The 20,144-nt window shown below is 42.6% G+C and overlaps 1 protein-coding gene across 2 annotated transcripts in view; it reads right to left on the bottom strand.

The window, feature by feature from the left end:
• Positions 1-4,449: 4,449 nt before the first annotated feature.
• MACO1 (macoilin 1) overlaps positions 4,450-20,144 on the bottom strand; it is a 59,396-nt gene continuing 43,701 nt past the window's right edge. For both annotated transcript variants that reach the window (XM_069477474.1, XM_069477475.1), the window contains 5 exons: positions 17,002-17,160; positions 15,132-15,314; positions 12,668-12,788; positions 10,371-10,545; positions 4,450-4,744 (listed from right to left, as the gene is read on the bottom strand). In XM_069477474.1, coding sequence (XP_069333575.1) covers positions 4,542-4,744; positions 10,371-10,545; positions 12,668-12,788; positions 15,132-15,314; positions 17,002-17,160 — 841 coding nt within the window. In that variant the 3' untranslated portion in view covers positions 4,450-4,541. The remainder of the gene's footprint in view (positions 4,745-10,370; positions 10,546-12,667; positions 12,789-15,131; positions 15,315-17,001; positions 17,161-20,144) is intronic.

Here is a 20,144-nt window from a genome sequence, read left to right as displayed (position 1 = left end):
AACAGAAACACTTGAAATAAGCCCAGGGAAAGAGAGAGGAAAGAAAAGAAGTATGGCCCCCTTGGTCAGTGGAAAGGGATCCTTGTCCTCGGAGACATTCATTCACCCAGATACCTTCCTGGAGGGAATGCTTTGTAATTCCATTCCTGTCCAGATGAACAATCCTGACACTGCCTCCTGATGCAGTGGTGTGTGGTGCCGGTTCCTGGGGAAGTCGGGTGTCTAAGGCTCCACCTGGCGAAGGATGGCCAGGCCTCCAGCAGCCCCCGCAGCGCAGCGAGGTTTCCCAGACAGAGAAGTGATTGTTCTCAGGACATCCAGCTGTTAAGGCAATTTTTTTGCACCTGGCTAAATCAAGCAGGCGTTTGTAGCAAAAATCTGACAAGAAAAACAAGGTTTCAGCAGAAACCACAGACAGGCAGATGGGAGATGTCATAGTAAATATGCTACTTCATTCAAATTTCTCCCTCTCCTTCCAGAAACAATTCTGTTTATACTTGTCATTCCAATAATACCATTACAGAGATGCTCTGATTCACAATAGTTCATATTACACGTCTAATCTACTAATTAACTTTATTCATTCAATACATATTTACTAGATGGTGGTCATTGTTCTAGGTTCTGGGGTTACAGCAGTAAACAGACAAAAATCTTTGCCCTCATAGAGCTTACACCCTAATGATGGGGAAACAAACAATGAGTACAAGGTGTAAGATTTGGAGTTCTTCATCTCCTGCGTGGCCCCCTCATCAATTAAACTCTTAATTCTAAATTTTCAAAACCTGTGTATCAGCTCTCCCCACTCCCCACTCCCCAGGAAGAGGGTGACAATGCTGAGTCTTCAGGTTAGGAAAGTCAGCTCAGGGTGGAGCTTCTAAAACAATGACTATGCAACTGAATTGCCTGGAGATCTCATTAAAATCGAGATTCGGGTGGGGGCTGGGAGTCCGCAGTTGCACTTTGAGTGGCACAGGTTCAGGAGTCAGGCTGTCAAGGACAGCCAGCCCCGGGAGCAGGGGTTCTTAGCCAGGACTCTCCCCATCCTGCCGCTTTGCTGGCGGTCTCAACTTCCAGCAGGGAGGGCCTGGGTAGTTTTCAGGGCACTTTTTTGCATCATGTCACCTAGTCCTCATAGCTAGCACTCCTCAGTCAAGCAGGGGAGCAAGAAACAATAGACTCCTCAAAGGTGAGGAAACAGCACCTCAGAGAGGTTAAGTGTGGTCACAGTGCCAGCAGTGGTAAAGCTGGGCGTGGACTCCCATCCCGGTCTGGAGGGCTTGGCTGTGCCAGATGGCTCAGCATGAACTACAGCAGACTCGGGCTGTTAGAGGGGACACCTTTGGGCAAGTACTGCTAGGCCGTAAAGAGGCCAGCTCAGCACTAAACTTCCAGAATCACATATAACCAAGCATTTATAGGTCTCAGAGGCCCTTTAACCTAAACAGGCCTAGCTACTGTGGCCCGCCTGGAGACAGCTCACTAGTTTGACCTCACCAAACTCAGTAGCTTTGGGGCAGGTTTCCGGTTTACCTCTTTAGCTCCCTCTGGTGTGGTGTGAATTTCAAAAGCAGCGATCTGATGGCAGCGTTTAGAAATGTTCGGCCCTCCCAGGTGGCTCTTCGCAGCCATAGCCGGATTAATACAGGCAAGTGAGCACGGGAAAGGGGTGGTAGGAGAAAGGACTACTCCTTCCCATCAGGCCAGAAGTCATGGAGAATGGTTCATTCTCATTTTACAGGCTGTCCTGGAAAGATTATCACAGGGAGAACGAACATATGACATCTATTTCCTTATGTAAAACTGGGAGATGTCATTAAAGAGAGGTTATTCAGCTAGTGAAAACACACTCAGCCTGCTCTTCCTGTAAATATTTAACCATCTAGAATGGCAAACACTGCTTTATGGCATGTCATAAATTATAAGGTACTAAGACAGGAAGCAACTTCATGAAGGACCTAAAATAACAAGGACAACAACTGGAGAGTTCCTTGGTGGAAAAGAACGTGACAGTGAGAATTCTGTAAGCAGAAAAACGTTCCTTTAGGGAAGGCAAAGGCAAAAGCCAACTCAAGCCAAGGCGCTCCCCCTGGGGAATTCCACTCACGGTATTAACTATGGCGTCTGCAAGAGATCTGATGGCCAAGACTCAGAAAAGCTATCCAGCAATAAGGACAGAGGGTGAGGTGCCAAGAGCAGAATTTTCCAAAACTGGAGCCAAGATCATTTGTAACAATGGCCAAGAGAAAAAAACATGGGCCAAGAGAGGCAGCTGGCTTTTCATAAGATGCAAACAGGCGAAGCCTCTAAAAACAAGGGAGGACAATAGAAGTGGTTACCTTGGAGGTCGGTTCGGGATCTATAGCAGATAGGAAACCCAATAGGGTATTGGTCGCTAAATGGCCAAACAAGATTCTAGAAAACAGGAGAGGGCAAGGCATTGGTGAAGGAAATGTGCTCTCAAGATTTTATCACCAACTACTCCCCAACCTCACCTCTAGCTTGGCTTTTTTAGAAAAGGAGGGTTGTGCCAGAAAAGAAGTCAGCCTTGGCTCTAATCAGATGCCAGAGAAGGGAGAGAGAAGGAGAAAACAAATGAGAATGGATATGTCTTAAGAACAGAAATCAAACCAACTTGAGATCTTGATGTGTTTCCCCAAATCCTGTGTCTGCTCCCTGCCCAGTGGATCTGCTGTGTGGGGCACCCCTACCTGACCTGGCTGAGATGAGGAGAGAACAAGATAGTAACCATCTAAGCCCCACTCAGAACAATCTACCTTGCAGTGCCCTCCTGAAAAGTTAAAAAGGCAGAAAACTAGTTTTATCTGTAAGAAAATGTTTATTCTTTTGAACCCCACAGAAAAAAAAAAAAAAAAAAAAAGAATGCAGCCAAGACCAAGTATTTAACGAAAATAGTGTCCCAAAGGCAGCAAAATGGGGGAAACCTCAACACAAAGTCAGTGACAATTTTCCATGTTTTTGCACAAAGATGAAAAAAGTCTATGACAATTCTGAGTAACACTTTCATGGTGACAGTTACACAAGATGATTCAAAAATGCAAAATGGCAGCAACATGCACACCTGGCTAAAGCTAGAAGTTTTTTTATCCCAAAATAAGATCAGTGATTAAAAGGATGATTCTTTTTAATACTTCTATTTTACTGACTTGCTTGTCCTACTTAATTTGCTTTAAATGAAATGTACTTGCCAATTAACAGGAAATTTTAGAAGAACTATGTCCTTCTAGAATCCATGGCAAGGAAGCAAAACCAATCTATGTGGTTTCTTAATTTTTCCTAGTTTCCAAATACAATTTTGCTTTGCCCCCCCATCCCTCCCCCCACCCCCACCCTGAATCTTAAACACTTTCAAAAGTTGCCTGTGCAAACACTTTTCTACCAATGTATAATACACATTTGAAACTGAAATCTTTGTGCAGAGTTCTGAGTTTAAGAATCTTAAAAAAAAAAACCCTCCTTGGCACAAGAGCTGAGGAATAGTCAAGTTTCTTTTAAATCATCAAACACAAGATGATGAAAAGTGGAGAAAGCAGAGTTAAATGAAATGGAAAAAAAAAAAAACCCTAGAAGCGCAGCTTTTATTAGCCATCGTTACAGTCACAAACACCGCCCAGCTCCCTTCCCAAGGTGCTTTGCTGGAGGCAAGTGCAGAACACTGTGGTGCTGTCTATTAAAAGAACCAGAAGATGTAGCTGTGGTGGTGCCGAACAGCCCAGCTACCCACCAGCTTTACAGCAGGATCCGCAGTGAGCTTGATACAGATAGAAGACAGATGACGGTAAAGGGGGAAAAGAGTTTAAAATTATCAAGTTTCCTCTTGAAATGTCTTTTCCCAAGGCACTGTGAAGAAGACTGCTGCTAGCAATTTTCTAGGAGTAAACACACTGATGGGAATATAAATATTTCAAACACAACCCCTGTTACATTCTTACAGCTAGTCTCATCACTTAGGTCTCTCCTCAGCTTAAATGATGCTCCTTGAATGTGTTTGGTCCTTGGAGGGGCAATCAATTTTTGTTTTCTGTCATATCAATAGTCATCTTCTTTAATGCAGCTATAAAATCAAAGCTGGGTTAGGTTATTTAACCCTTCACTCTTAAACTAAAAGTTTTCATCATCATCCCATGTGAATCCAATGTGCAGATTTTGCTTATTTAAGAATAAAACAAAACAAAAAATAAAGGGTTGAAAGCAAAAACTCTGCTTTTCTTTTTCTTCAAGAGGAAACTATGTAAGAATACATAAAAGGCAAAGTTGGCTACTTGAAATCCAAGAATGGTTTTAATGTGTTGGCCGAGAAAAATAAACTGTAAAGTTCTGTGAGGTCTTCTAAAAATTTACAAGAAAAACCGATGGGCAGTTCTAATCAGACTTGGATGTTACCTTTCCCCCCTTTTAAAAAATGACAACATATACAGTCCCACAAAATACAATATAAACTTTTTATCTTGACTGCCAGAGACGCTCCTTTGTGATGACTTCCAGTAACCAAACGGTTGGGCAAAACACACAGCCGGCCTTCATTTCTTCAGGGGCTGGTAAACAGAGGCATTGGGATCGAGTCCAGAGGGGCTGGTCTCCACAAATTTGGAAGAGTAGTGGGGGGACACGGGGCTCAGGGGGCTGGTGGCGGCACTGTACGTTATGCTGGGCATGACAGCCATGACTTCAGCTATCTTCTGTTTTAGGTCCTTGATTTCCTGGTCTTTCTGAAGGATTTGTCCTAGAAGATCAAAGACCCACAATTAGTGAGGAGCGAAGGCACACTCAACCCAATGCCCCCTCGGGCCAATCCCTGAGTAGGTTCAGTTTGGCATGAACAACTCCAGGTTTGACAGTTTATAAGGGTAGGCAAACTTTTCCTATAAAGGTCCAAATAGTAAATATTTTAGGTGTTGTGGACCATACGCAGTGTACTATCTTTGTTGTCTTTTTTTTTTCCAACCATGGAAAAATGTAAAAACCATTCTTAGTTCATGGGCAGTATAAGAACAGGCAGCAGATCACATCTGGCCTGTGGGCCACAGTTTACTGACTCCTGGCTTAGAGGTAAGAAGAAATTCTGTTCACGTAGGTATGACTGGAGTAAAGAAGTCAGTTTCTAGGAACCATGTTTTGATCATAGCAGTCACCTGTGACAGCTTACGAGGGCTGCTGACTTTGAACTCTGGCACCATCTCTTGAGCTGGAATTTTTTTTCTGGGAGGATGGACTATCTTTGAGTGTCAGACTAAGGAATACAGAACAACTGAGGCCTCAGATTCAGTCACAGTAGTACACTTCTGCCACCAGGTCCTCTGACAGCAAACAGATGACGCTCTGTGACTGCTGTGGGGGGTGGGGGGAATGCTCACATGGCCCAGATCACTTGCCCTCGCCTCTTGGCACTGGGTCCCTCAGACCTGCTGCATGGTTTGCACTTGGTTGGATGCATCAGCGACATTACCCTACTCAGCCTCCAGCACAACGTCCCCCTCACTGTCCCCTTCACTACGCTTCAGTTTCTTGATCCAATCAGTTCCTGCCTGGGGGTCACTTCCCTTCTGTGTGTCTCCTGCTCTTTGCCTAGCGAACACATGAGGCCCCTTTTTCTACTTTCTCTGCAAAGCTTTCCCGATCCTTCCATCTCAATCAGCTCTCCCCAATTCCTAGATTCTTAACAGACCCTGAACTCCCCTTTCTGTCACTTATTCTTTGTAATAATAACAATGAAAATAACTAACACATATGGCTTCATATACGTCAGGCGTGGTTCTAAGTGCTTTCATATACTAATGCATTTCTTTCTCATGACAACCCTAAGGTAGAAATGATCACCCATTATCATTATCCGTTTTATACATGAAAAGTTTTTTTTTGAGATGGAGTCTCGCTCTGTCACCTGGGCTAGAGTGCTGTGGCTTCAGCAACCTCAAACTCCTGGGCTTAAGCCACCTCCTGCCTTAGCCTCCCGAGTAGCTGGGATTACATGTACACAGCACCAAACCTGGCTAAGTTTTCTATTTTTGGTAGAGACGGGGTCTTGCTCTTGCTCAGGCTGGTCTCGAACTCCTGAGCTCAAGCAATCCTCCTGCCTCGGCCTCCCATAGTGCTAGGATTACAGGTATGATCCACCGTGCCCAGCCTATAGATGAGAAGTTGAGTGACTTACTCAAGGTACACAGCTAGTGACAAAGCCAGGTTTCAACTCCATGTAGTTTGGCTCAAGTCTATACTCCTATGACATTCTTCTGTCTCTTGCAACTATTCACTGGTGATCCTTTGGGTCCATCATTGCTCTGCTGGACCATGAGCTCTATCAGGGCAGAGACTGTGTCTGATTTTTTTTCATCGCTATCCCCCTAGTGCTCAGCCCTGTAGAAAGCTGAAGCTCTGCCAAGTTATGTATCTTGCTCAAAATCATTTTGTTACTAACAGGTAGAGCAGGATTTAAACCTAGGACCACTTTGTTCCAAAACCCATGCAACTTCCATCATGCTATGTGGTTCCATGGTCTACTCGGGAAAAGAACACTTAGGAGTAGCCTTTTAGAAATTTAAGTGCTTAAAAAAGAAAAAGGTTGCATTTGAGTTGCACCTATTTTGAGACTGCTCACGGGTCCTATAGAAGAAAATAATATATTTGGAATGTAAGAGAGCTTGGTGGTATATTTTTAAAAAGCATGTAGTAGAGATAGATGAAAGTCATTTTAGAACCAGAATGAATCAAATGATGTAGAAACTAGGAAAGAGAAAAGTGATGAGGGGTTTGATTTGAATTACAAAGTTTGGTTCTCATTAGAATATTCTGAGCATGACAGTGGAGGGCGGTGGTGGAGAAGGCAGCAGCAAAGAGCAGTAGAAAGAACTGCTCCCTCTCCCTTCCTGTCTCCTAAGCTTCAAGTAAGCATCAAGTATCCTCCTGCTCTTTGAACAAAATAAGCCTCAGGCCAATAGAATACCTAAGGGCATCTGATATATGAGCCACTGTATCTTTTTCCATGCAGATTTAAGTTTGATTTCTTTAATCAGTAACATGCAAACATCCTCAGAGCTTTGGAAAAGACAGTTCTCTTTGCTTGTCACTTTATGAGGATTTCTGGGCTGACAGCAGAGCAGTCTGTGCTGGGAAGCCAAGCTCCCCTCGGCTACTCTGAGACGAGGTGCTGCTTCATTCCAGGGGCGATCTTTTCCAAGTTTGCAAACCCAAGTAAACAGGGATGAGGCAGAGCGGGTGACTACCTCCCAAGGAGCTGAGCCAGGCAGACAAAAAGGTTAGTAGTTCAGCTTCAAAGCAGGATTCCCAGGAGTTTTCTTAAATGCCTTTCCCTGAATCCACAGACTAAAGCAGCCTGACTCTCAGCCCCCTTCTCTTGCTCAGTCACCTGGGCCATCCCAAGCCACTCCTATGGCTTCAGTAACTTCATAGCCTCTAAATCCAACTGTCCTATGCCCAGGGGTTTTAGCCTCTTTGGTTTAGGCCCAAAGCTCCCACTGACTGATGAATATTTCCTACTGGGTGTCTGGGGAGCACCTCCAAATCAAAACATTCCAAACCAAACTAGTTCTTCCTTCTCACTCCTTAAATCTATTCTGCTCTTCTTCCTTGGTTCCAACAACTTTATCCTCCCAGATTTCTCAGGCATGTCTACTCTGCCTCACTCACCTGTCTGGGTCATCCCTCTTCCGCACGCCAATCACCTCTCAGAAGATGGTAACAGCTTCCTAGCTGGCCTCTCTGCCTCTACTCAGTCTTACCTCTCAAATCCATCTCTCACATTGCTATTGGAAAGAGACTTCCAATTAACAGCCAGAACATATCACCCCCTTCCTCTGGAAAATTTAGAGAATATGTTCTTGAGTATGGCTTTGTTCATGGTCCTCCTAATCTCCCATTCTTTTATTCTCTGCCCCCACCCCGGTCCCGTTTAAGGCTGCTGGACTGTTCATCTGGGCATGCCAGCACTTTGTTTCCTTTGCTTACACTACTTATTCAGGTAATGATGTCCTTCCCTGCCATTCTCTGCTCTCAGAATTCATCTTCAAAGCCCACTCAATGCCCCCTCCTCCATGAAGCCTCCCTGATCTCTCCTCTGGCCTTTCTAGCCCTCTGCCTCTATCTAAAGGCAGCAGCCTTTCTGCTTGGCTCAGTCTTAGGCAGCAATTCTCAAAGTGCATCAGGGTCCATAGGGTCAAAACTACCTTCATAATAATACTGAGAAATTATTTGCCTTCCTCACTCCCATTCTGTCACAAGCTTAAGTGGAATCTTCTAGAAACTATGTTGACTGTAAAATCACAACAGAATACAAAAAGAAGAGATAAGAATCAAACTATCTTCTATTAAGCCAGACATTAAAGAGATTTGCTAAATGTAAAAAAATGCCACTTTTCTCACTAAGTATTTTTTGTTTTGGAAAATATAGTTATTTTTATAAAAATGTTATTTATGTTAACATGTAATGTATTTATGTATTATTTTAAAATGAATAAATAAGGCCGGGCGCAGTGGCTCATGCCTGTAATCCTGGCACTATGGGAGGCTGAGGCAGGAGGATCGCTTGAGCTCAGGAGTTCGAGACCAGCCTGAGCAAGAATGAGACCTTGTCTCTACTAAAAATTAGCCAGGTGTAGTGGTGTATGCCTGTAGTCCAAGCTACTCGGGAGGCTGAGGCAGGAGGATGGCTTGAGCCCAGGAGTTTGAGGTTGCTGCGAGCTAGGCTGACGTGCCATGGCACTCTAGCCCAGGCAACACAGCAAGACTGACTCAGAAAAATAAATAAGTAAATAAAATAAACGTTTTTTAAGTTTTAATTTCTAGTAGGTAAATATTGAAAGATATAATCCACTTTAAATAAACCTCTTTGGAGTAGTAATTTTAAGACTGTAAAGGGGTCTCTAAGACCAAAATGTATGCACTGTATTGTATTCATCTTTTTCTACCCTGGAGCTTCCAGGACAATGTTTTGCACAGTGTGTGACTGCTCTGTAAGTCCCTGTTGAAATTCTTTCTATCTCTTTTTAAAAGAGACAGGGTCTCACTATGTTGTCCAGGCTAGTCTCATACTCCTGGGCTCAGGTGATCCTCCCACATCAGCCTCCCAAGTAGCTGGGACTATAAGTGCATGCCACCATACCCCACTTGAAATATTCTTTTCCTTCCACTAAGTCAACTGTTTGAAAGTTCTTTTCAGTACTCTATTTAGTAGTCTATATTCCATTTTTTCAGTACTTTATTTTTTTCAGTATTATACTCAATTTAGTACTCTAATTGATTAGGAGACTAATCACTTTGTTAGACAAAATCCAAATTTATTATGCTTCCATTCAAAAGCCTTCCAGAGCTCCCCATGTCACTCAGAGTCCCAATATCTTTCCATGGGCCACAAATCTGTTGCTACTCCTGCCTCCAACCACAACTCTCCCCGTCACCTACGCTGCACCTGTACCCATGCTCCCTCTTCAGGGCTTTGCGTGTGCTGTTCCCTCCCCAGAAGTGCTTTCCTTCAGCTGTTTACAAGGCTCACTCTCTTCCTTTCAGTCTCTTCCCAAATACTCCCCAGTCAAGGGAGCTCAGGTGATTACCATGTCAAAAGGAGACCTCCCCACACACATATCTTATCTCACCACTGCTTTATTTTGGTCATTGCATCTATTGCCATCTGACATATTCCCTACTGGCTTGTTCATCATCTGTCATTGCAAGGGCTGTATCCTCAGGGACTCTCACTATGCCTGGCACATGGTAGGTCTCAGTAAATATCTGCCAACTGGATGGCCTCTTTTCCAGACTCTCCCCCACTTTTCCCTTATTTGCAACCTTTGTTCCAGCCAAGCAGAGCCAGCTATAGCTCGGAACACATCAGGACCCACCTAGCCTCCCAGCCCTTGCCCAAGTTGTTTCCTCTGTTCAGATGCCTCTCTACCCCTTCATCGCCACCCCCTACCACATTACTTTCTCAAGTCCCAGCTCAGACATCAGCTCCTCTGGGAAACAGCCCTCTTCAGCTCCCCAGACTGCTTTAGTCCCTGCCTCTTTCTATGTTCCCGCAGGCTCCATATAACTTCTGTGCCAGAGCACCTTTTCATGACCCTGAGGTTCTCTACTTCTTCAGCAACACTGTAAGCTCCTTGAACATAGAAATCATACTTTTCTCTGTATGCACTGCACTTGACATGTTCTCATGTCAAAATATGTCTGCAGAATGACTTAAGGTGATGGTTTCTGCATTTCATTGTTGGGCACTTACCAAAACACCTGAAGAGAAAACTGAAATGCCCTTTGGTCCAGAGCTCTAAGAGGAGATCTGCCCTCCGCATCCCTGTGCATTCCCAGTCACACCACCTCACCAGGGGTCTGTGCGCTCCTACCTTGGGCAATCTCAAGCTGCCGCTTTGCGTCACCCAGTGCAGAGAACAGGTCCAGCTTGATTCTCGTCTCTGCGCTTAGGCTGTTCTCCAGGTGCTGCGTTTTGTCTTGCATGGCTGAAAGGGCTGACATTAACACCTCGGTGTCCTTCTCATTTTCCTTATACTTCCGAAGCTCCTATCAATATCATCAAAACAGCAATGCTACAAGGTACTTTTGGCATCTATGTCTGTAAGTTAGCCTGAAATCACAAATTAAATCCCACTATTCTTGGCCTGGCCACTAGAACACACAATTTTGGTATTTTGTGGGTTTAGACCTTACCACTTAGAGCAAGTGCCAAATGTACTTATAAGGCAGTATGCACATACAAAACATTTAGTAGATAATCATTTGACTGTGTTGGGCATGTGTCTAGATAACAATGGGCTCTGCTTCCAAACAAAACACTTTCTTAAAAGCCTAATTCAGAACCACGGAGCACTTATTCCTTGCTGGCAACTTGCAAATGTTACTGTAATGCTGTAGTCAAATCTGCCAAACTCTTCTCTCAACTTGCACCAAAAATTGCAAAAATGTTAATTATTTTGACAGGGCATACTGCAGAATTAGCCCACTTAAAATAGCTGTCAATGTAGTCAATTAATTTATAAAGATATTTGAATTTTTTCTTTTTAAGAGAGAAATCTAAACTTATTAAAGAGAATTTAGAAATATGAAAAAGTTCAAAGAAAATGAAAATTACCCATATCAATAATGAAAAATTTGATATATTTTCTTTCAGTCTTTTTTATGCATATTTATCTTTTAGCATAACTGAAATAATACCATATATCCAGTTTTGTATATAATCTTTTAAACTTGATTTCAACTATTTGGAAATAAAATTTTTATTGCCTGTATGATATTCCTGAATGTTTACATACCAAAATTTAAACAGATCTCCCACTGTTAAAATTATTTTCAAATTTTTTGCATTTAATATATATACCACCACTATGAACATCTTTGTACAACAATCACTGGTGAGATTTTAAAATATTTACTTTAGGCTGGATTACTACAAAGAAACACTTAAAAAAGTGCATGGTCTTTTCTAGAGAAAAGTTACACTTCCACCACCAATGTATGAGGCCTATATTGCTGCATCCTCACAAAGATTGATATTATCATTTAAAAATTATTTGCTAATTTCAAGCAATATCTAATTTTAATCTGCTTATCTTTTATGACTGATGAGGATATATTGTTATGTTTTTATCATTTATATTTCTTCTGTAAATTATTTGTTCATATGCTTAGCCTATTTTTCTCCATGTTTGAGCTTTCTTCAGCAATTTTATGAGCTATGTATATAGCAAGAATATTAATTCTTTCTTTATAAAATTTGTTGCAATTATCTGCACCTTCGCCTACTGATTTTTTCTTTATTATGTTTTTGCTTTGTGATTTCTTCCATTGCTTTTATGTTTAGAAAGTCTCCTGTTTCAAGAGCAAATAAATTCTACTAGATTTTCAACTATTTTTTAAAAAATAATTTCTTCTTTTTTTTTCCTACATTCAACTCTTCATCTGGAATTTCTTTTCATGTGGTACAGGACGAGCTTCTAATTTTTTTCCAGTTATCCAGCTATTCCAAAGCCTTTTACTGACTAATTCCTTACCTTTTCCATCTATCTCTGATGCCATCTTTACCACATGCCTTAGGCTTTGTCTCCAAGTCACCTATTCTATTCCACTGACATGCCAGTAATTTCTTACCAGTCCTATGTGATTCAAATCACTGTAATTTTATAATATATGACATTAGTTTTAAATGCCAAATACTTGGCTATGGTGTACATAGCCCAAAAACCTGGCTATGTGCATAGCACCAGCACCTTTCTTCATCATGCACTGCTAAGATCCTCAATCTGCAAGGCTCAGAGCCATCCAGGAGGGTCAATTCCCTGGCAGTGGACAGAAAGTTAGGGCTAAGAAGAGATGTGTAAGTTCCAAATGACACTAATCTGGTCTATAACCTGAAAAAGTTAAATGAATCTCTGGTTCGTCAAATTCTGGTATAAAACATGTCAAGGGACTGTCAACATTTCTGGCTTGTATTAGAATATATTAAATATGACTTGAAATAAGCTGGACAAGAGTAGAGCTTCAAATATTTTCTGTCACATAGAGATTTTCAGATGCAATGGGATTTGGTCTGTATCAAAAGGCATCATCTCCACATTACAACACAGAGCACAAGTCTAGCATGAAAGAGGAATTCAAGTACGAAGGAAGTCTTTTGTTCCTCTATTACCTGGACTTTCAGTTCTAGTTCTCTGATCTGGTCTTCTTTCACCTTCATGTCCATTGTGAGCTTCTTGCCCTCTGCTTCTAGCTCTCTGATCCGATTCCGTAAGGTTTCGGTACATTCTCCCCTTTTGAAAAAGAAGAGAAGGAAATAAAATGATTTAAAAAACTGTAGGTTTACTTATATTGCAGGATTGCTATTTCCTTTATACTCCAGGGTCTGTCAGGTTTTAGCTTTTGGCTCAGTCTGTTCATTCTATTCTTTGATCATTGCAACAATGACCTGAAATAATTATCATTAGTTGAGTGTCCATATGAGCCAGGCACTAAGCTAGGTACCTTATCCATACTATACCTTTCAATTGTAACAACAACCTAAAGTATACTATCCCATTTTCCAGATAAAAAACTGAGGCTATATAGATAAAATACTCATCCTAGGTCACCTTGGTTTTAGGTCACAGAACAGGGATAAGAACTGAGGTTTTCTAGCTTCCCAATCCAGCAAACTTCCCACCAGGCCGCAGTGACTTGGGACGATGCACACAAAGCTGAGCAGGACAGAGTTGAACACAGGCTAGCTCCAGCAGGGGGCAGTGAACTAAAAAAAATTTTTCCCACTTTTGAGGGGCTATTCATTGTGGATTTCATCTTTCTTTATTCACAGAGTTGCCACAAGCCCAGAGTAAACAGAAAAAGAAGGGTGCAGCATTAGGCTGTTTCTCAGAGCTATAATAAGGACAAGCTAAAAGAGATGATGGCAATGGGCAGTCTAAAGCTGCTGAACTGTTTGGGTTCCGAAACACCCCCAAAAGGAAGGTCCAGTGAGAGATTTACGCCCTGAGATTTACTTAAGAGTAAAAACAGCTGTATGTAAGTGATGGCAAACAAAGACTGTCCAGGGATAAGGCCAAAACAAAGAAGCTTGACTGGAAGCAAAAGGGATTTGGAGTAGACACTGAAACCAACCTACTGATTCTTAGGCATGGGAGACACTAAACAATATGGTTAAGGAACTGCTGTATCTTCGTCGGTGGAATTTTTTTTAAAAGTGTAGGTGCTAGATGAATTAAGGAGAGCATAGGCCACACTAGATGACTGTGTAGGAAAATTTCCTGCGAGTGTAAGTGCTTCAGAAATGCTTACACATCTTTAAACAAACACCCCCACAACCTAGGCAGTCTGGTCAAGGGTCTTATAAGTCTGTATAGATGATGGGCCAAGTGGGCTCAGCCATCTGCAGTCTAGAGTCCTGCTGGAAGGCAGGATCACCCTGGAGAGAGTTCTCACTTGCTGTTATTTCCTAAAAGGTGAAATGATTCGCTAATTATTCTGCAAATGCCAGAAGAAGGCTATTAACATGCCAAAGGCTGGCAAGTAAATTACTTGTTTAATACAACAAAGCAAAACTCAAGGAAAAATCACAGTTGAATTATACCACATAGATATAAATTACGATGGAAATTAAAAATGAAATAGCAATTTACCCTCACTCTGTTTCTACAACCCAGTAACTGGTCCCCCACCATGAAGATGGACTTCATTAGTAAGAAAAAAAAAAAAAAAAAAAGAAAAAGTGATAAAGTAGAAGCAAAAAAAAAAAAAAAACCCCTCAAAAAACAAAAACCAAAAAAGCCCCTCAAAGGCTCTTAACCATCTTCTCTCCTTGCTGGAATTTAGATGGCCATTACAGATCAGTTTTTGGAATACCTGCATATAGGAATATTTTTCAGTGATATAGGAGGTATTCCCTATTTTCATCACTCCACCAATTTAATGCTATCTAATGGAGACTTATGTTTCAGTTTTTTTTTTTTTTTCACCTCATTTGACAGTTTGCTGATATCCAAAAAAGACATGAGCAGTCAGCACACAGTGCTTGGGCAACCGAAATTTTATCTTTTTTACATTTTAAGCAAAGAACTCCAGAAACACACACACCTGAGTAGAAAGTAATGATAGCTCTCCAGAGCTGCAGTCCCCAACCCCAGGGCTGTGGCCTGTTAGGAAACTGGGCCACAAATCACCACCTGAGCTCCACACCCCACCCCCAGTCTGTGGAAAATCTGTCTTCCGTGAAACTGGCCCCTGATGCCAAAAAACCTAGGGACCGCTGCTCTAAAGGGAACAAAATTCCAGATGGAATCAGTCAAAGCAATTAGTAATCATCAGCCTTACAAAAAGTGACTGGAAACATTTTTATAAACAGTACTTTGCCTCCCAGGTACAGGAGGCATGGTGATTCCCTCATCCCATTTCATAGATGAGGTCGCTAAAGGATGAAGTTGTTGTAAGACAGTATAAGCTTGCAGAGATGGAGTTTAAACCAGCTAACAAAACAGTACTTAAAAGCAATCCATCCGTGCATGGTTGTTGTATGTCCAGTCCTGCCCAAGGCATCAAATTCCCATGTCTGTCTTGGTACAAGGAAAGCCAACCTTAGATTAAACACTCAGGTAACATGGACATACCTGGAAGCAGCAGCAAATGCAACAGCCCGAGCAGCAGTGGCTTCTTCTAACTTCTTCCTCTTCTTCTCCTCCATTAACTGCTTTTCTACAAAACTTCGGGCTTCCTGCTCAGCTTTTAGCTTTTTCTCCAACTGGCTGATATTCTGCTTGTCTTTTTGCTTCATTTGCACGGCATTATGTAACCTATATGGAATGATTGTCATATAGAGTCTTCAATTAGAAACGCACACTGTAAACCTTGAGAAACATGACTTCTCTTTATCACTTTAAGGCCAAGTAAATAGGAGGTTGAACAGCAAATCCTAAGTGTCAACTCCCAGAGTGCCCGAGTAAAACACTGTCATTATTCTTAATTCCTAAACACCAATAAACAAGCTGGCTTACAAGACAGAGAATCAGACCTAGCCTCTGCTCTGTTAAGGTAAGTAATTTACAGAAGGTATTCCAGAAAATAGGGTAAAACACGTTTAGAAATCTAACAGAGGGGAAGATAACTGTAGAACTAATTCTAGTGCCCCAGAGCACCTTGAAAGAACTTCATTTCAACCAAAGAACAACTGATGGGACCAGCCCTACTGAACCTGAAGTAAGGGGTAGAAGAGAGATGGTTTTTCTTTTCCTAAATAAAGTTACGCTTCAGCCTACTGCAGCCTTTCCCTTCCAACTACAGGACATTTTCTCAGACTGTCCCAAAATTGACCTCTTGGTTAGAGTTACAGGATACTTAATTTCAGATAGAAATTTCAGCCATATTCCCTGCTTACTATCCTCCACACCCCAGCTTTTCCTATCAACATGAAATGACATTATTGGGATGTTCTCTGGGTGTCAATGTTAGAACCACCACAAATGCTGATCAAAAGCAATAGAGAGGTTATTTGACTGTAATGCTTTAGCTTTCAGTTACATTCCTGAAAACGCTGAACTCTTCTATCAATGGGGAAAGCCCAGAGCTTATAATAGTCATCACTACCACACACATTGCTTGGAGTTTTTTTAAAAAAAAAGACAGACCCACATTGAGTCAAGAAGTAATTCCAGAATGAATTAATGGAAAGCCTAAAGGAATTCAGACAGAAGAGCTGGCTTTTTGCCTGCTTTTCAAATAAAATCAAAGTTCAGTGACATTTTTCAGTTCTGGAAATCAAAGTAAATTTAGTCTAATCCTCTGGAAACTTTCCCTCGAAGGAGCAAGATTTTCAAATTGTGGTAGAACTACTTGTCAATTTTACTTTTATTATCATGAAAGCTTAATAACTATTAATATTTTAAACTAATTAGTTATTTAATGAAAGAAATAGTAATATTAATAAGCTGTTTTGTTACAATAAGTTTTTATAGATTTTATAAACATGTCGAATATCTGGCACTAAATCAAGTATTTTACTTTCTCTTTTTTTTTTTTTGAGACAGAGTCTCACTTTGTTGCCCGGGCTAGAGTGAGTGCCGTGGCGTCAGTCTAGCTCACAGCAACCTCAAACTCCTGGGCTTAAGCGATCCTCCTGCCTCAGCCTCCCGAGTAGCTGGGACTACAGGCATGCGCCACCATGCCCGGCTAATTTTTTGTATATATATATTTTAGTTGTCCATATAATTTCTTTCTATTTTTAGTAGAGACGGGGTCTCACTCTTGTTCAGGCTGGTCTTGAACTCCTGACCTCGAGCGATCCACCCACCTGGGCCTCCCAGAGTGCTAGGATTACAGGCGTGAGCCACCGCGCCCGGCCTAAATCAAGTATTTTAGACATTTTATTTTAAAACCTCTCAGCTAGGTCCCTTTGTCACCACAAATCTTGTGCTCCCATCCCTGGAAACAAGAGGAACAGCGAGACTGCTGGGCTCCCGCCAAAGGCTGGAAAGATGCACGTACTTGTTCTGCAGCAGCTCGTTCTCCTGCCGGAGCTGGCCCATTTCTGAGCGGATCCCTCGCTCGGTGCTTGAGAGGGAGCTGATCTGACTGCGGAGCTCTTGTTCCACTTGCCTACTGGCCTGCAGGTCAGCCTTCAACTTTTTAATGTCTTGTTCCAGCCTAGAGAAGGAGAAACACAGCATTTTCACCTGGGAGGGGGCGACCACAGGGCTGTGAGAGACTCTGGCTGAGGTCCCAGGTTGCTGGGTGGATGGCAGAAGACCCTGCTGGACCCTCTTGCCATCATGAGGACTCCTGCCCACAACTGGCTTAATCGTATTGAGTGATTCCACCCGGGTCCCCACCTCTTCCTACTGGGATGTAACTTTCAGTTTCCCCCAAATGTCTGTGAACACTAACAGGTGAAGATGGCATTTGTGAGGATCTGAGTTGGTGATAAAGGAGAACAGGGAGGAAGAGGGTAGTTGAAGACAAAGGTTGCCTTCCCCTCCGCCCCCCCCCCCCCGCCCACCCCCGCGGCACCCCGCCCCCCAGCAAGGGAAGTATGTTAAAAACAACTCGCTCATGACCCACCACTTACTGCTTTGAGATATTCTTTTTTTTTTTTTTTTTTTTTTGTTGAGACACAGTCTCACTTTGTTGCCCAGGCTAGAGTGAGTGCCGTGGCGTCAGCTTAGCTCACAGCAACCTCAGACTCCTCGGCTTAAGCGATCCTACTGCCTCAGCCTCCCGAGTAGCTGGGACTACAGGCATGCGCCACTATGCCCGGCTAATTTTTTCTATATAGATTTTTAGTTGTCCATATAATGTCTTTCTATTTTTAGTAGAGACGGGGTCTCGCTCAGGCTGGTCTCGAACTCCTGACCTTGAGCGATCCACCCGCCTCGGCCTCCCAGAGTGCTAGGATTACAGGCGTGAGCCACCGCGCCCGGCCTGAGATATTCTGATAGATCAGAATTTACTGTCTGAGATTCCCTCCCACCCTTGGACCAAAAAGAACAAAGAGTCTATGATAACTTCCTGAAACTGCTACTAAATGATGTTCATACTTCATTTAGTATGAACATTGTGGCAGAAGAGCTCATTAGACTCAACAACAATGAAAAAGGAACAGATCACGTGCTCTAAGAATTGTAAGAAAACTCCATCTGTGAACTGAAGCCAATCTTTTCTCAATTCCTTACTCCTGTTCCATATATTTTCTTTACTACAATAATAGTTTCATTTTAAGTCAGCAGTCCCTAACCTTTTTGGCACCGGGGACCAGTTTCATGGAAGATAATTTTTCCACGGATGGGGGGTTAGGGGGATGGGGATGGTTTGGGGATGATTCAAGCACATTGCATTTATTGTGCAGTCAAACCTCCCTGCTATGATAATCTGTATTTGCAGCTGCTCCCCAGCACTAGCACCACCACCTCAGCTCCACCTCAGATCATCAGACATTAGATTCTCATAAGGAGCGCACAACCTACATCCCTCGCATGTGCAGTTTACAGTAGGGTTTGCACTCTTATGAGAATCTAATGCCACCAGTGATCTGACAGGAGGCAGAGCTCAGGCGGTGATGCAAGCGATGGGGCGTGGCTGTAAATACAGATGAAACTTTGCTTGCTTGCCTGCCGCTCACCTCCTGCTGTGTGGCCCAGTTAGTGGCCCAGTTCCTAACAGGCCACAGATCAGTACCAGTCCTTGGCCCAGGGGTTGGGGACCGCAGTTTTAAGTGATATGTATTGGGGACCTATACATATTGCTTAAAATGAAACTATTACATACACATATGCACATGTAATACTGAAAAGGGTAAACAGAAAGTGTAAAATCAAGTCTCTTTCTTTACAATTCACTTTACAATTTCACTAGCGGCCAGGAAATAGACAATTAAAATGATTAAACAATAACACATAGAAGGCCATGATTAAACACAAGCTAGAAGGAATTATAATAACAGCAACTATTTAATGAGAATTTATGTTCCAGACACTGTTCTGTAGACTTTAATAGTATGAGCTTTTTTAACCTGTACAACTCTGGGCCAAGTACAATTATTATTCCCATTTTTATGGATGAAGAACTCTAGGCCAGGAAAGGTTGCAGCCCAAGGTCACCCAGAGAGTCTAACTCCAGAGTCCATTCTCCTTCCTGCTAGGCCAAATTGTAGCTACAGCAACCACAGCATGGTAGGGGAAGAAGTGCTGCCCGAGTCTGAGGAAAGAAGACTGGGAAGGGCTTTGTAGAGAAGATGGGGATTGAGTTGGGCAGGATTTGGAGAAGCAGAAGGGGAGTGAGGGGATATTCTAAACGAGGGTGAAAACATGCTCGAAAACGCAAAGGCAGGAACAGTCATAGACATTTGGGGGCAAAGCAATCAGTCTGGCCTCTAAGGATGAAGGGAAGAAAATGGGAAAGGATAGAATGGGTCTGGTAGATGGGACTGTAGAGAGTGGTGCAGAAGGTCAGGCCAAGGATGGCTGCCATGTGAGACTTAGAAGACACTTTTTCCACCGGGATACAAACTCACAGGTAGGTAAAGTCAGTTTGCTCTGATGAGACTCTTAAGCATGTCACTAATCCAGTATACTAACAGAACCAAGATTTCTGGAGGGCAATGGTTATCTTTCTTTGGAACTGTCAGCTCCATACACTAAGTCCTTACAGACATGTTTTATTAAGCACTAAATCCCCAGAGCCTACCACAGTGATCAACACTTACTCAATATATGTTGTCTGACCTCCCTTAGGAAACCAAAGAGCAGCTTTATTTACCTGTTTGCCTTTAGGCAACTTAAAAAAAATCTCAAAAACCCCAAATCATAAAACACTGATGGTCACCTTGCAGGTGCAGTAGCCAGTCCTGTCCAGTGCCTGGGAACATGGCCTAGAAACCTTATGTTCCAGAAGTACTGCTAGGTCTCCTGACACAGCTTGCTCCCCAGGAAAGGGTCACAAGTCAACATCACACTACACTTTCCCTATTGCCAGGGTTATTCCAGTTGAATGTACTCTCACAGTCACACTAAACAATTACAGATCAGCATTTACACATTGCCACACTGTCTCTTACTCACCTGAAGTCACCCAAGAGACATATTCCAAAAAAGGTTGATGCTGTCAGGTTATTCCCATTAAGAAGTTTGGCTGAA

Source organism: Eulemur rufifrons, chromosome 8, assembly GCF_041146395.1.
Source record: "Eulemur rufifrons isolate Redbay chromosome 8, OSU_ERuf_1, whole genome shotgun sequence".
Taxonomy (NCBI): domain Eukaryota; kingdom Metazoa; phylum Chordata; class Mammalia; order Primates; family Lemuridae; genus Eulemur; species Eulemur rufifrons.
Note: the sequence above shows the minus strand (reverse complement) of the source record. Positions and strands in the feature narration are given on the sequence as shown.